General features: G+C 42.3%; 3 protein-coding genes across 3 annotated transcripts; 1 reads left to right on the forward strand and 2 right to left on the reverse strand.

Annotated features, from left to right (window-relative positions):
• Positions 1–1,682: 1,682 nt before the first annotated feature.
• On the reverse strand, positions 1,683–2,891 carry EAF02_002511 (uncharacterized protein; the record flags this gene model as incomplete). Its single annotated transcript, XM_038898559.1, has 6 exons — positions 1,683–1,782; positions 1,840–2,048; positions 2,105–2,221; positions 2,278–2,336; positions 2,390–2,458; positions 2,834–2,891. 6 exons carry the CDS (start codon positions 2,889–2,891, stop codon positions 1,683–1,685), a joined length of 612 nt encoding a protein of 203 aa, XP_038762251.1.
• Positions 2,892–6,085: 3,194 nt separating this feature from the next.
• On the forward strand, positions 6,086–11,556 carry EAF02_002512 (uncharacterized protein; the record flags this gene model as incomplete). Its single annotated transcript, XM_038898560.1, has 3 exons — positions 6,086–6,149; positions 6,210–11,340; positions 11,511–11,556. 3 exons carry the CDS (start codon positions 6,086–6,088, stop codon positions 11,554–11,556), a joined length of 5,241 nt encoding a protein of 1,746 aa, XP_038762252.1.
• An 811-nt stretch (positions 11,557–12,367) lies between these two features.
• Positions 12,368–15,771, reverse strand: EAF02_002513 (uncharacterized protein; the record flags this gene model as incomplete). Its single annotated transcript, XM_038898561.1, has 6 exons — positions 12,368–13,467; positions 13,531–14,989; positions 15,064–15,195; positions 15,258–15,379; positions 15,435–15,519; positions 15,595–15,771. 6 exons carry the CDS (start codon positions 15,769–15,771, stop codon positions 12,368–12,370), a joined length of 3,075 nt encoding a protein of 1,024 aa, XP_038762253.1.
• Between the last annotated feature and the right edge of the window lie 90 nt (positions 15,772–15,861).

Genomic DNA, 15,861 nt, shown 5'->3' on the forward strand with positions numbered 1-15,861 from the left:
TTTACACACAACACATAACACAGCACCCCTTCATTCTCAAATATAGACTTCAGTTCCCCCCCTTTTACCCTATCATTTCATTTCATCTCTACCAATTCTCTTGATATGAGAATATCTCACCACCTTCTATCTTCTACCTCCCACCTTCTACCTCCCACCTCCCACCTTCAACACAAGCATTCAGCCCCCTCCCCCCATCCCTTAAGAATTAAAACTCACCAATAAAATAAGCGACTCCAGCACAAAAATATCCAATATCCAATATCCAATATCCAACATCCAACATCTAATATCTAATATCTAATATCTAATATCTAATATCTAATATCTAATATCTAACATCTAACATCTAACATCTAACATCTAACATCTATTAAAACCTACCTAAGACCTAATACCAGTATCCATCAATACATCAATACATTACCTACCTACCTCCAGCTAACTCTAGCTAGCTCTAGCTCTAACTCCATATCTCCCCACAAATACACACATAAATACACACATAAATACACACATAAATACACACATAAATACACACACAAATACACACACAAACACACCTTATACCATCGTCAACAATACATACATACATACCAAAAACCCAACTCACAGCCATGATCCCTCCCCTTTTCCTCCCTTCCCTCATCATACCCAGTATCCAAATACAAAAGACCTTTGATCGAGACCTACCCGTCTCAATCGATCAATTCTGTTGTCTACCTATCCTAGACCAGAAGTAACATTCTCTACACACCTACTCTTGAGCCCAAATCCGACATCACTCTTCGTTCAACATCGCAAATTTCAAAAGACAACGAAAGGAAATATTCCGCTTCTTCCCTCTTCCATCCTCCTTCTCTCCATCAAGTGGCCCTCTATCTCCTCATGTTTCCTTAGCTTTCAATGTTCCTTCGCACTCATATTGATAATCTTCACCAAACATCCCTCACAATGTCATCACAACACAACTAAAAACAGTCAAATACGCTCTTCAAATATCTTGACTTCATTTCTTAATCTTATTCTTGTTCTTGATCTTGATCTCAAGCACTTCACTTTACTTTATCCGACCGCTCGCATGCATTCTTCTCCAGTGTCCCTTGACAGTGCCCACCAGATATCTTTATCCGTCGATACCAATCTCCATAACTCAAGTCGTAGCCTCATGAATCATATGCTCCAGCAATCCATAAATCTCCTTTCTTTCCTTTACATCATGGAAATTTCATGGGGAATCTAGCATCGATCATCCTCGAAACTTCATCCTTCGCAAAATAAATTAAATAAGAAAAAACGCAAAATCTTGAGTGATATGACTTTTTTGAATCCATCCGTGCCGATAGAAAGTTGGAAAAGCAAGGGCCAAACTCTAAACTCAGATATGGAAGCAACGCAGCATAAGACTCCAAAAGAGGAATAGGTATTTTACTTTTCAAAAGGAAATAGAAAATGAAAGGCGACAAATTTTTCCGAAGTCGCAAAAAGTCGGTACAATTATACAAAGAGGTTATCTGTTCCCGTAATCCTTGAACGAAATTACTAGTCTTCGAAAAAAATCCCTAAGGTTTTGTCGTTTCGTCATAATTCCTAACCGTGAATGTGTGAAATAGTCGACCTCGAGGTAGTCATGTGCCGTGCATCAAGCACTTAAATTTATTCTTGGCCGAAAGCCTTCTTTCTCAAAGGGCAGTCAAGCTTCTCGTGACCCTCTTGCTTGCACTCGTAGCATCGACGAGCCTCAGAGGTCTCTTGACTGCAGTCACGGGACAAGTGACCAACCTGAAGGGTTTGTTAGTATACTGTCTGGATGAGAGATGTATGTAGAAGAGAACTTACTTCACCACAGTTGTAGCACTTTTGACCTTGGGTGCAGTCACGGGAAAGATGTCCGTAACCGCCACATGAGAAGCAGGTTTGGCTTCCTTGACGGGCACCACTGCCGAATCCACCACCGTATCCACCTTGGTTACCTCCGTAACCTTGGTTTCCACCATAGCCACCAGCCTCTGGGCAGTTACGGGCGATGTGGCCGCGATCTTGGAGCACTGTTAAAATAAGCCCAGTTAGAAAGAGATTATGCAGCGAGAGTAATGAATCTTACCTTGTAGCATTGTTGTCCACCACCACCTCCGTATCCGCCACCGTATCCACCACCACGTCCAGCGCCCTCAATTGGTGGGTTGGAGCAGTCCTTGGAGATGTGTCCGGAAGTACCGCACTAAAGAGATTGTTAATAACCTCAACGAATCAATCTTTGAAAAGCTCAAGACTTACTCTGTAGCAGACCTTCTCCTTTGGTCCCTCTGGGCAATCACGGCTCAAATGACCTGGGTCTGAAAGTATGTTAATACGATGTTAAATTGTTGATCGTAGGGTAATATCTTACTGTCGCAGTTGTAGCACTTTGGTGGTCCACGGCTTGGGCATTCACGGGCTTGGTGACCTTCAGTTCCGCCTATAATTTTTGCAATCAGCTTGAATTCCAGAGAGCAATTAAACGATATTCGTATGGTATTCGTAAGATGTCCCGAAGATGCTAGGAGCTGATTGATTTGAAGCAGAGTGTTGAATGTATTGTTTGTGGTGCAGAAGTGTGTTGCAGAGTTTTCGCTGGAAAGAATGTGTCTTGATCCAATATTCCAAACTTCAACCACCAGTTTCCCAGCAGATGATGAAATTTAAATAGTATCTTGAGCAATGATTCATCCTCCGTAGTAATTCTTCTTGATCCTCTAACAACTTGATGGATTGCAAGGTCGAATTTGTTGGAGAATGGACGTTTCGACTTAAGGAATGAAGGGTAAAGGTAAAGAATCTGATCCCAACTCACAGGTAAAGCATCCACGGTTTGGGGCACCGCCTTGTTGTTGAGCTCCGAAAGAATCCATTATGATTGGAGAGTTTGAGGTTTCTGTAATGAATTGAGTACCTGGTTAGTATTTTCAATCCGTCAAGGTAAACAAGTGAAGCTTTGATGGGTTGATAGAGCAGAAAGTTTTGAAGGGATTTCAAGTTCGAAGTGGGTTGAAGTGGGGTTAACGAGGAGGATGGAAAAAAACAATGCGACGAGCAAGAACAACTTACAGATTTGTTGATAGAATTGATTGAGGTTGTCTTGAGGGAGATGAGAGAGAAGTTGAATTAACAAAGTCTCTTGTTGAAATATCTTGTTACGTTGAAGAGAATTTTCCTGTGACTGAGATGTTTCTTGAAAGAGGATGAAATCTTTTGTATGTAAAGGGTTTGGGGAAAGTACCGAATTCGAAATATATCCAAGCTCTTTACTTAATTCTCTCTTAGCCTTGGTTTATTTTTTTTTATTTTTTCTATTTTTTTCTCGGTTGGAAGGTTTTTATTCTAATTGTGCGCAGATGTGGCGTTACTGAATCCCTAGGTATGTATGCTTTTAATGTATTTTTTAATGGGAATGTAGCAGATTGTCACCAAATAACAGGTCCGGCAAGATTCCCAGAGTTTTAGTAAAGTTTGGGGTGAAATGGATTTGAGCTAGATTCAACAAATCAGAATGAATCGAGGGAAGAGGGAAGAGGGAAGAGGAAGAGAAGGAGGGGGGCAAGGGCAAAGGCAGGGAGGGGTTATTATGTATGTAATATGGAATATGTAATATGTAATATGCAATATAATATAATATGTGATACCTAGGTATATATGTATATATGGATATATGTGTGGAATATGGAATATGGAATTAATGAATACCTCGTAGGGCTTCCGATTTGTGTTATGAAGTTTCTACATACCCAGAGACTTATGTACCCAACAGATGACAAGAATAGCGGTCAATGTTATTTACATTGTAGGTACATTTGCCTAGCACGTGCCTGGGCACTTTTCATGATTTATCCCGAGTATTGGGTATGCAGCATGATCTACCTATCTACATGGTAGTTATATGTTAGTAGTGTGTACCTAATATGTTAGTAGTATGTACCTAAACATGTAGCCATGTAAATCATCACACCTACAAAGTTTCCTCCATTTCATTCTTTTCAGTCTCTCTCCCCCTTCCCTTTCTCTCCCCCTCAACACTCACTTGCTCCTTTCCCCTCTAACCTCAATCATGTAAGCGTCCATTCACCATATCATCTCGGCCCGGGGCTCTCAGAATAAACTTTCCCTCCCGTACGGATCAGCACCTAGCGAGCCTAGATACCGGTACCTCCTACATGGAATCACCATCCAAGAATTGGTTGTGTTTCCATAACAGCCCATTCAGATACATACATACTAGGTACTTTACCAACAGTACAACAACCTACACCGTTATTCAATATTGAAAACTTGCTTTCTAATGAGATTCATCAATTGGATCAACATCATATCATGTATTGTAACATATCACTACTCCAGGTTTAACTATCTAAATTGTCGATTGGTCCAACTATCTACAGTCTACTCGAGTACAACCCATTGCCATGTCTCGAATACAAAATATCGAAAATCAATTCTCCATATTACCTAGCTACCCGTGGACATACTCAGATGTTACCATATGAATAACTACCTAGTATTTCACCATCATTCACTCTTGTTCCCCAGGTACAGATATACATACCCATACATTGAAAAAAGGACCCTTGATCATCATGACGGGTAGATACATCTGGGGTTACGGATGACAACAGATGGTAATCTTTCACACAACCGGATTCTTTTGATAGGTTCCCCGAAACTTCGGTAATCCCATTCTTGATAACGACAATGGAGGGGGTTACACATTGAATATACTTAGGTAGGACACGATGCAAGTGCTTGACAACCTTCTCGTTGCACATCATCAGATTTTCACGGAATTGGCGCCCGAAAGATATGAGTGTAAAAGCAAGTGGGAGATTGTTTGATGGGGTTTTCAATATTTTGTCCGAAATCTTCGAATTTGGAGGTAAAACGGTGCTCAAGTGTTTTGGCGGGGCAGACGTATTACCTGGTATCTCCTTTCACCAACAAGAGTAATAAGGGAGTGTTTCTTTGGACGGTGTCTCTCTGCATCCACTTGTTAAAGGGGTTCTCTAAAGGCCGGTATTGAGATGTGTTTTGATCAATATCGATATATGAAGAGTGTATGTACGTTTGTATGTATGTCTGCGTACATGCATGCAGATATTATTTGAATGGATGTTCCTATGCTCTTCCGTATCGATATACTAACCCTTCCAACCTTCGTAAGTTTACATTCATACTTCACTTCTCTTCTCTTCTTACTCCACAAAATTCTATCACTCATAGGAGTCAGTCATAGCACGATGTACGGAGTAGTAACATACCTAACATACCGCCGCCCGGTAGATAGAAAGAAATTCTAATTCAATCTTCCGAACCAATCAAATCAAAGAATCAATACTAAGATCACGTTATGTTTTACTTTACTCACCCCTCGAAACCAATCTCTCTATTGATTTGTTCATTTTTTGAATCTGACTGTATCAACAACCAGGATAACCTCCTCCCTTCATCTTGTTTTCCTGTCGAGTTTAAACAAAGTCAAGGGGACGCGAGGTTTGCCCCGGCGACGCGACTGTCAACATTAAAATATTACTGACAGATACCCTGAGACCTTGTGCCACATCATCTGATATTAAAGTATTTACGAAATACAGTACAATCTCCAAGTTCTGATAAGCTTCAGTTCAACATTCATTTGCATCCCATAACATACTACCGTACCTATTGTCTTACTCCAAAACTAATACACCAATACACCTAAATTATCCCATATTGTTATTTTAAGAAAATATACCCAGGTAACTTCATCCAGGCGCATACAAAGGCCATCTTGACGCCGGGTATCCATCAGAAACCTAAAAAGCAAATAATTCCGCAATTCCTATGAACGACATCTAACGATAACAACAATGATAACCACGATACACTGATCAGTTTAACGTCCTTCCTTCTCCCTTTCGATGATTCATAAAACCTGAGCCGCATTATCCATTGGGCATCTGTCTATTCGACCACAATCTACGATCCCCTCAACCAAACAATATCTCTCGCAGACATAGCGGCTGTGAAAGGAGAGCTTCACAAAAAAGATAATCTGGACTATTGAACATCTGCAAACATGGCGCCCGGTGGTGGAGGAAATATTAAAGTCGTTGTGCGGTGTAGGCCGTTCAACAGTAGAGGTATGCGGTGGATATGTTGTCAAACCCCATTTTTGTGTCAGGACTGATGCCTCGGGATAGAGATCGATCGCGGAGCAAAATGTATAGTGCAAATGAAAGATGCGCAAACAGTCATCACCCCACCAGAAGGACATGAGGCGAAATCAAGAGATGCAAAGGGTGGAAAGGGAGATTCGGGCCAGAAGGTTTTCGCATTCGATCGTTCATACTGGTCCTTTGACAAAAATGATCCGAGTTACGCAGGACAAGACAACCTCCACACCGATCTGGGAAAACCTCTCTTGGATAATGCCTTTCAGGGTTACAATAATTGTATCTTCGCATATGGTCAAACGGGTTCAGGAAAATCTTACTCGATGATGGGATATGGAAAAGATGCCGGTGTCATTCCAAAGATTTGTCAGGATATGTTTGAGAGGATAGGGGAATTACAACAGGACAAAAATTTGAAATGCACAGTCGAGGTATCTTATCTGGAAATTTACAACGAGCGAGTACGAGATCTCCTAAACCCATCGACAAAAGGCAACCTGAAAGTTCGAGAACATCCTTCAACTGGACCATATGTGGAAGACTTGGCGAAATTGGTTGTGAGTAGCTTTCAAGAGATTGAAAACTTGATGGATGAGGGAAATAAAGCCCGTACCGTTGCAGCTACGAATATGAACGAAACTTCTAGTAGAAGTCATGCTGTCTTCACTTTGACTTTGACTCAGAAACGATTGGATGTTGAAACAAAGATGGCAATGGAAAAGGTTGCGAAGATTAGTTTGGTCGATTTGGCAGGTTCCGAGCGAGCAAATTCTACGGGTGCAACTGGAGCTCGACTGAAAGAAGGTGCGGAGATTAATAGATCTCTATCGACACTTGGTAGAGTTATTGCTGCGCTGGCCGACTTATCAGAAGGAAAGAAGAAGAAAGTGGGAAAGGGGAATCAAGTCCCTTACCGAGACAGTGTATTGACTTGGCTTCTGAAAGATTCTCTGGGAGGAAATAGTATGACAGCCATGATTGCAGCTATTAGTCCTGCAGATATAAATTTCGATGAAACTTTAAGTACCTTGCGATATGCTGATAGTGCGAAGAGAATCAAGAATCACGCAGTTGTAAACGAGGATGCGAATGCTCGTATGATCCGTGAGTTGAAAGAAGAATTGGCTCAATTGCGAGGTAAATTGACAGGTGGTGGAGGGGGCGGAGGCGGGGCAGGCCCAGCAGATGAGATCTATGCAGAAGGTACACCTCTAGAGAAGCAAATGGTCACAATTGTTTCATCAGACGGTGCTGTGAAGAAAGTATCGAAAGCGGAAATCACCGAACAACTCAATCAAAGCGAGAAACTCTACTCGGATCTTAATCAGACGTGGGAAGAGAAATTGCAAAAGACTGAAGAAATCCACAAAGAGCGAGAAGCGGCCCTGGAAGAATTGGGTATCAGTATCGAGAAGGGATTTGTTGGATTACATACACCAAAGAAGATGCCTCATCTTGTGAATTTGTCCGATGATCCACTGTTAGCAGAATGTCTTGTGTACAACCTCAAACCCGGGTCAACTTCAGTCGGAAATGTCGATACGAATGCAGCCCATGCGGCGGAAATTCGACTTAATGGAACTCGTATATTACATGAGCATTGCACTTTTGAGAATGTCGATAATGTGGTTACTCTTATACCAAATGAAGGAGCGGCAGTGATGGTCAATGGACAGAGAGTCGAAAAGCCAACTCGGTTGAGAAGTGGTTTCAGAGTTATTCTTGGCGACTTTCATATCTTTAGGTTCAACAATCCAACCGAGGCTCGAGCGGAACGCGCAGAGCAGAGCCTTCTGCGGCATTCTGTTACTGCTAACCAATTAGAAAATTTTAAAGATTGGGACAAATTCTCGCCTTCATCTACCCCTCGGCCAACCCATGATCGAACTTTCAGCAAAGCTATCTCCGACCTCGATTTTGATGGTAGTAGTCGAGCAGACTCCCCAGTGCCTGGGCGAGGTCTTTCTGATTGGTCATTAGCAAGGCGTGAGGCAGCTGGTGCTATTTTAGGAACCGATCAAAAAATCGCAGGTTTGTCCGATGAAGAGCTCAATGTTTTATTTGAGGATGTTCAGAGAGCAAGGGCTGAACGTGCAACTGCAAATTTGGAGGATGATCTAGACTCGGTAACATCGTATCCCATGCGAGAAAAGTATCTTTCAAATGGCACTTTGGATAACTTCTCTCTGGACACTGCACTGACCATGCCATCAACGCCCAAGCAAGGAGAAGTCGAAGACAAAATGCGTGAAGTTAGAGAAGAAATGCAAGTTCAGCTGGAAAAGCAAAGAGAAGAATTCCAGGAACAACTTGAGACAGCCAAAACCTCAAATGTCGAGGTTGAGGAAATCAAAAAGGAAAAAGTGAGAATGGAAGAGACACTCAGAGAAGTTAAAGAGGAGATGCTCAAACAATTGGAGGTTCAACGAAAAGAGTATGAACAGAAATTACAAGAGTTGTCCCCGGTTAAATTGGGACCAGATGGACCACCTCCACTATCAGAGAAAGAAATTGCGATTGCCGAGAAAGTTGCAAAACATTGGCAAGGACGAAGATATGTTCGAATGGCTGAAGCTGTATTTCAAAATGCCGCAATTCTGAAGGAAGCCCAAATAATGAGTCACGAAATGGATGAGAATGTTGTTTTTCAATTTGCTGTTGTTGACATAGGGCACGCTTTATGTTCTTCTTATGATATGGTTCTTAATGATATAGAGGGGGATGATTTTCATCTCGAAGATGCAACAAAACCTTGCATCGGCGTACGGGTAATAGACTACAGGAATAATGTGGCTCATCTATGGAGTCTTGATAAACTTCAGGATCGTATCCGGAAGATGAGGCAGATGCATCAGTACCTTGATCGGCCGGAGTACCTCCAACATTTTCGACTCGACAATCCTTTCATGGAAACTTGTATGCCACAGTATACACATGTTGGAGATGTTGATGTCCCTCTATCAGCAGTTTTTGAGAGTCGAGTTCAGGACTTTACTCTTGATGTTCTTTCGCCATTTACAATGCATGCTATTGGTATCATCAAGCTTTCATTGGAACCATCTTCAGCAAAGGCCCCTTCAAACACCTTGAAGTTTAATGTTGTTATGCATGAAATGATAGGATTCGCTGAGCGGGAAGGGACAGAAGTTCACGGTCAATTGTTCATACCTCCTGCTTCAAATGAAGGCGGCGTTACAACGACTCAGATGATTAAAGATTTCGATGAAGGTCCAATCCGATTCGAAAGCGTTCATAGTATGAGCGTTCCAATGTTTGGCCCTACAGATGTTTCTCTTCGTGTGGCTATCTTTGCCAAAGTCTCATCAATGCATTTGGATAAACTTTCAAGTTGGGACGATATGCGAGACAACATCCCCCAACTCAAGAAGAAGCGCAAGGGTGCTCGTATATCAGAGTCGCAGTTCTATTCTGAAGAGAAACATGATGTATTTGCTAAAGTTCAAATACTGGAGCTGGCCGAAAATGGTGATTATCCAGCAGTTGAAGTGATTCAAACGAGTGAGCTTGACCAAGGAACATTCCAACTTCATCAAGGTTTACAACGCAGAATTGCTGTTACCTTGACGCATAACTCCGGCGATGCTTTACCTTGGTCGGATGTCACTGGTTTACGTGTAGGGCGGATTCAACTCGTTGATCACATTGGGAAAAGTCCGGATCTCAGCTCCCCTTCGACTCCTCCCCTTTACCTCAAATTACTCTCCAAGCCCATTGTTAAAGCAAATGCAAATGGCACCAGCAATGTTTGCATTGTTGGAAAATGGGACTCGAGTGCTCATGAATCTTTACTCCTTGATCGGGTAACAGCAGATAAATACAAAGTTCAAATGTCCCTTTCATGGGATGTGAAATCCGAGAAACTATCTCGCCCAATGACTTTCAATATGGATGTCTGCTCTCAAATTATGTCGCGTAATTATGTTCGTTCTACATCGATGTTCGCATCATTATTTCAAAGTGTACGAATTGTTCATTCTATGACTAGTATTTACTCCATCTCTGTTCGTCCAGTGGCCGTAAAAAGAGTGAGTGATCTGTGGAGAATTAATACATCGGAAGACTATGTTAAAGGGGAAGAAGCTCTTACGAATTGGACACCGAGAGGTATTAGTCTGGTTAAAGATTTCATTTCGGCGAGGAGAAAGAGACAGAGACTGGCAGAAATCGATGCTGCTCAGCCTTTGTTGAGACGTATCGCATCATCACCAGTACAAATATCAATATCAATACCCGCTCCTTCGATTCCACAGGTTATTAATCGAGATCCAGCCGACATACCACTTCCTGTCAGTCCGCCAGCTACAAAGGAAGGCTTTCCATCATTATCGATAGATGAGGCACTCCCATCATCTGTTGATGGAAATGCTCTAGGTATACATGGGGATGGTGAATTCAACAACGAAATCACGGAAAAGGCGGAATCTGCCATCGGCACTGATTCTATCCCTCATGATCCAAGTCAAGAACAAGAAAAATCCCAGAATCAATCGGCATACAACCCACACCAAACCGCCCTTCTTCAAAAGTTTACTAAATACTTCCATCTCTGCCGTGATCCATCAACAACTATCCTCACACCAAATAATATCGAACCACCTATCAATGGTTCGCCCGCTCCATCTCTCTTCCACACATCCTCTTTCACATCCAATACTTCCCGCTCAAACTCACCCCGTCCATCAAATTTTTCAAATTCACTCCACCCATCCACCGCCAACTCTCGCCAAACATCTCGATCCCGTCAAACCTCGCCCATTCCACATGCCCACCCTATCTCATCCATACCTCAGCATCTCGCCACCATCTCTCAGATCAAAAAGAATCCCAGTGTGCTTAAAGCAGGAATGCTTTTAGTCCCTTCGGCGGATAGCACGAAATGGATACGCAGATTCGTGGAGCTCAGACGACCGTATCTGCATATTCATGCGGTTGCGGGCCCGAATAGCGGGGAAGAAGTAAATGTGGTTGGATTGAGAAATGCAAGGGTGGACCATAGTCCCGAGATTGCGAAATTGTTGAGGAATGAAAGACAGGGTGGGAGTGGGAATGCGAGTAGAAATGCAAGTCGGAATAGTAGTCCTGCTGATGCGGGTGCACAGCAAAGTTGGAGTAATAGCGGCATAGGAGGCATTTATGGGTATGGAGGCCGAGGAAGGAGTGGGAATGGAATGGGCATGGGGATCATGGGGTATGGGGGGAGAGAGGAACCGGTAATTGCGAATGGCAATGGTAATGGAGGAGAGCAGAAGAGAAATAGAAGAAACGGTTCTTTGCAGTCTACGGAACAAATAATACGTGGTTGTTTAGAGCGAGGAGCGAGAGGGAAAAGGTTAGAGTGGATTTGGAAAATTGATCAGGGGTATTTCTCTGGGGGTGGGGGCAGAGGTGGAATGGGAGTGGGAATAATAGTAGAGGGAGGAGAGATGATGGAGTGGAGATAGCGATGATGTAGATGTAGAGGGAGATGTGGATGTGGATAGAGAGGATTATCTGGCGGATTAATCGTAATATAATGTTACCTCTCTAGTTGATGAAATTTGGGTGTTTTCTCATTGAATGATTGGCTAGATGAATGAATGAATGGGAAGCGAAGGTCCCACTCCCTACATCGATAACTCACTCACTCACTCCCCAAGAAAAAGTGGAACAAAATAGACACAACACCCATCCCAAACTCATTAATCAAACACACAATAACACAATTCTACCACTGCAAGATCACGAGCTCAATAATCGAGTCAAAAAAAAAAGAACTTTTTATTTCATCCCCTCCCCCAACTACCCACTACTTAGAACTGGCTTCCCAGTTCCTACTTCTCACTTCACCCGTTCGCTTCCTCGTTTCCTATCCCCTTCCTCGAAGGGTTTTTCTTCTTCACCCACTACATACATCCATCTCCATAAAAGATTTTAATTTATTTGTATACCTCTTCCCCATCCCTCATCATATCATTCATTCCCAACGCCAACCAAACTAGTAATTATAGAGAGCGAGAAATAAAAAGATGTTTCAAAAAATACAAGTGAAGAATTCGAGATACTGTTTCTCATATCATCTCAATTCATCCTATCCCTCAAAAAGATATCCCAGTACCATGCCATTATCTGCGGTCATAAGTTCTCTCTTTGCCACTACCACCCAATCCACGCATCAAGTAATGCACTTAATGCTTTCTCTTCTTCTTAGGGGCTTCTTCTTCTTCCTCCAATCCACTTTCCATATCCTTCCTCTTGGCCTTCTTCTCCAATTCATCCCAATCCTCTCCCTCACTTTGTTCATCACTATCCTCTTCTCCTTCATCCTCACTTGCATTACTATCAAAATCACTATCTTCATCCGAACTTTCTTCCGTGGCCGCCATTTCATCATCACTTATTTCAAAAGCAGATTCCTCATCTTCTTCATCACCACCTTCATCATCTGATTCCGTTGCCAAGAATCCCCATCCACCATCCTCAAAGAATCCATGAGGATCGGCTGTAACAGTCTTCATGATCGTTGGCCAATTCAAATTGAGTGGACCTTCGGAAAATGGAATATTGACGGAATCTAACCATTCCTTGACATTTTCGAGTGATTCGACAGGAATGGTATTAATATGGTAAGGAGCACGGTGGAAATCCTTAAAGACAAAGACCATATCAAAGTTCTTGAGTCCGAATTGAACACGCTCAAGATGAGCAATTTCGATATCCTCAAGAGTGATGACCATAAAAGGAGGTTCAGTAAGTTGAACTAAACAATCTGTGGAAGGTTGACAGAAAACGCTGGACCTATTTGGTACACCACCAAACCCAAGTTCACGGAAAGGTACGTCAACATCAACGTTCTCATTCTTACCAGCATCGGCAATCTTCTCGGCAAATGCTTTGAATTGTCGATCAAGATCAGCACGACGTCTTCGTTCTTCCTGCTCTGCTTCGAATTCTTCCTCGTCGCCATATCTATACTTTCGCTTTCTGTTTCCAGTTTCATCAAACTGAATATCAGTAGCTTCGCGATAGAATTGAACATCCTTGGTCTTCTTTTTGCCAATCAAAATTGGATCCTTTAGATGCACATGAATGATGACGATCAATTCATGGTCACAAGGTTGGAAGAAAAGATGCTTGACGTTACTGAAAAGGATATCAACTCGGTGTTGAAGATTAAGAGGGGATTGATATCGAAGACCGTTCTGATGGATTTCAACCTTTCCGGGTACACGTTTACCATCCATAGCTGGACGAATGAAAACGTTGTCCATAACAATTGGACGACGATCTAATTATGTTAGTAAGATAGAAAGAAAGAAAAAGAAAGATTCGCTACAAGTTGCGAACTTACTTCGGATTTCCACCAACTTGTCCTGCTCAACAACATCTTCCATATCCTTCTTTTCTTGTTCACGCTTAACAGCATCTTTTTTCATGTTACCAATTTGATTGGCAATGTCTTGAAATCTATCTCCATCGTGAGATCTGAATGTCAAACTTCTAACAAAGTGTGCTGAAGCATCTTCGAATGGTTGATCGTCTTTTCTACCAACACCTTGACCGGGAGATAAGAAATTGATTCGAAGGTATGAGAATTCACCCTCGTCACTCTTACTGGCGTTCTTGATAGTTTGGATGTGGAAAGGTACTGGACGGCCCATAATGGGTAAAACAACAGTTGAGTTTTTGGCGTCCATAACAATAGCGAGATCTCTGATCTTGGGAGGGAATTGATTCTCACGCTTGTAAGATTCAAATCGCTTGAATTTTTTCACGGCAACACCATTTTGATCACCAGTAGCTTCAGCGAACCTTGCGAGGCCTTCGGCTTGTTTTCTTTTTGCGAGCTCTTTTTGATGCTCACGCCTCCTGGCTTCGGCACCTTCGTCAACCTGAGTTGATCGTTCACCCCGGAGTTTTGTCTTGGTGATATTTTTAGCTGCGACAGCCCCAACACTTGAATCCTTCTTTGCCTTAGTAGCTTTTGGTTCTGGTGCAGGCTCATCTTCTTCATCTTTGAAAAAGAATGATGTTGCATCAAGTTCCGAGGGGGCATCGCCTGTGAAAATAACAGGTTCCGCTTGGGTGACACGAACAGTATCCGATAATACCAAAGAGTAGATTTTGCTCTTCTTGTCTTGAGGATCTTTGTTCTCGATATCATTGAATCCTGTAGTGACACAAAGAGTCATTCCGTCTTTTAAGCTGCGAGTGCTCTTGGCATTCAGGAGTAAAGTAGGGTCCCTTGTTTCGATACCGATACCAGCTCCAACATTCTTCAAGAAATGCTTCTCCAACTCAGGTTTTTTGGTTCTAATGAGGGCTAAAGCTTTGGCGTAAATATCTTTGACATGAGCGCCATCGCGAATTTCTTTCATAACAAGATTGTGAACCTGCAATAAAAATTTGTAGTTGCTCTCTTGGGATTTGTTTGGGTCGACGAGATAAGTTCGGCCGATCAAGGAGCAGTAGGTTTTGTATCGAAGACCCATAGAACAAATGATTACACCAGCATGTAATAACTCATCATCGACTTGAGCACTCATCTTCAAATCGTATTTTCCACCACTTTGTATGATAGGTCCATGGGTCCAGTCCAATTGTGATGGATCGAAGTCATTTGGCATCCTCTGTTTATTAGGAAGCTCCACGGAAGTCCAAAACTTGGCGTCGTCCAATTTGCCATCCACTTTGTTGGCCAGGGCGCTATGTTTGACTTTTTTCTCTTCATCTAAAATGCCTGACATTTCCTCGACGAAATATGGGTTCATGAGTGCAGTACATGCTTTTGAGGAATTTCGCATAGCGCGCTGCAGAATGTATTAGCATCAGCCAATTGTTCCACCTCGTAATTAGCGTCTTACAATTCATTCTCATCTTTTACTGCCAGAGCTGCAGCAGATAAAGCTGGCGCAATATCTACTTCTTCCACGTCCTTGATTTCGGTATAGATTTTCTTCCACTCATCGATAAAAGGGCCACTTGATGTATCTTTTGGTAGAATTCCGACTTTCTTCTATAAACAGAGATTTGTTAGACTGTTCTTGTTGCGCATAGTAATATTGTTTCATGGCTCACCCCTGATGATTTAATGACATCTGCGATCTTTGTGAAAAGCTTCTCGTTGGCTGCTGCATCTTTGCCTCTGACCAAGACTTCGAGAGGAATCTTTCCACCTTTCAAAGGTTCCAAATGTTTCGCTATTCCATGTTAGCTTCCAATTTGTAGGCGCACATAGAATGAAGATTCACGCACCTTTCTTTGCTGTTGTCACAATGTATAAAGTTTCGACTGTGAAAAGGAAGAGCGTCGCAGGAAACTCATAGCCTAATAACCAAAACTATTTCTTCATCAGCATTTGACCTTCCCTTCATTGTACTTTCTCGTGAAACGTTTCGCAGGCATTTGAACTCACATGAATCGCATTATTTTTCTGAAAGCTTGCCACATCCTCCGTCTTTCCCATTAACACCAAGATACTATTTGCGCCATTGAAAACCGCGTCGCCGCCTCTCTTATCAGCTTTCCATGATGATATAAAGTGTGATAATCGTTCCTGAAACAAATTCTTGTCAATTCTGATATCCACCATGATGATTTTGAATATTTGTTGATGGTATAGAATTGAAGTGGAGTTTGTTGAAGAAAGAGAGAGAAGATATCAAAGAGGAGGACGCGATAG

The sequence above is a fragment of the Botrytis sinoallii genome (genome assembly GCF_014898435.1).
Source record: "Botrytis sinoallii strain Bc 23 chromosome Unknown BSIN_003, whole genome shotgun sequence".
NCBI classification, from domain to species: domain Eukaryota; kingdom Fungi; phylum Ascomycota; class Leotiomycetes; order Helotiales; family Sclerotiniaceae; genus Botrytis; species Botrytis sinoallii.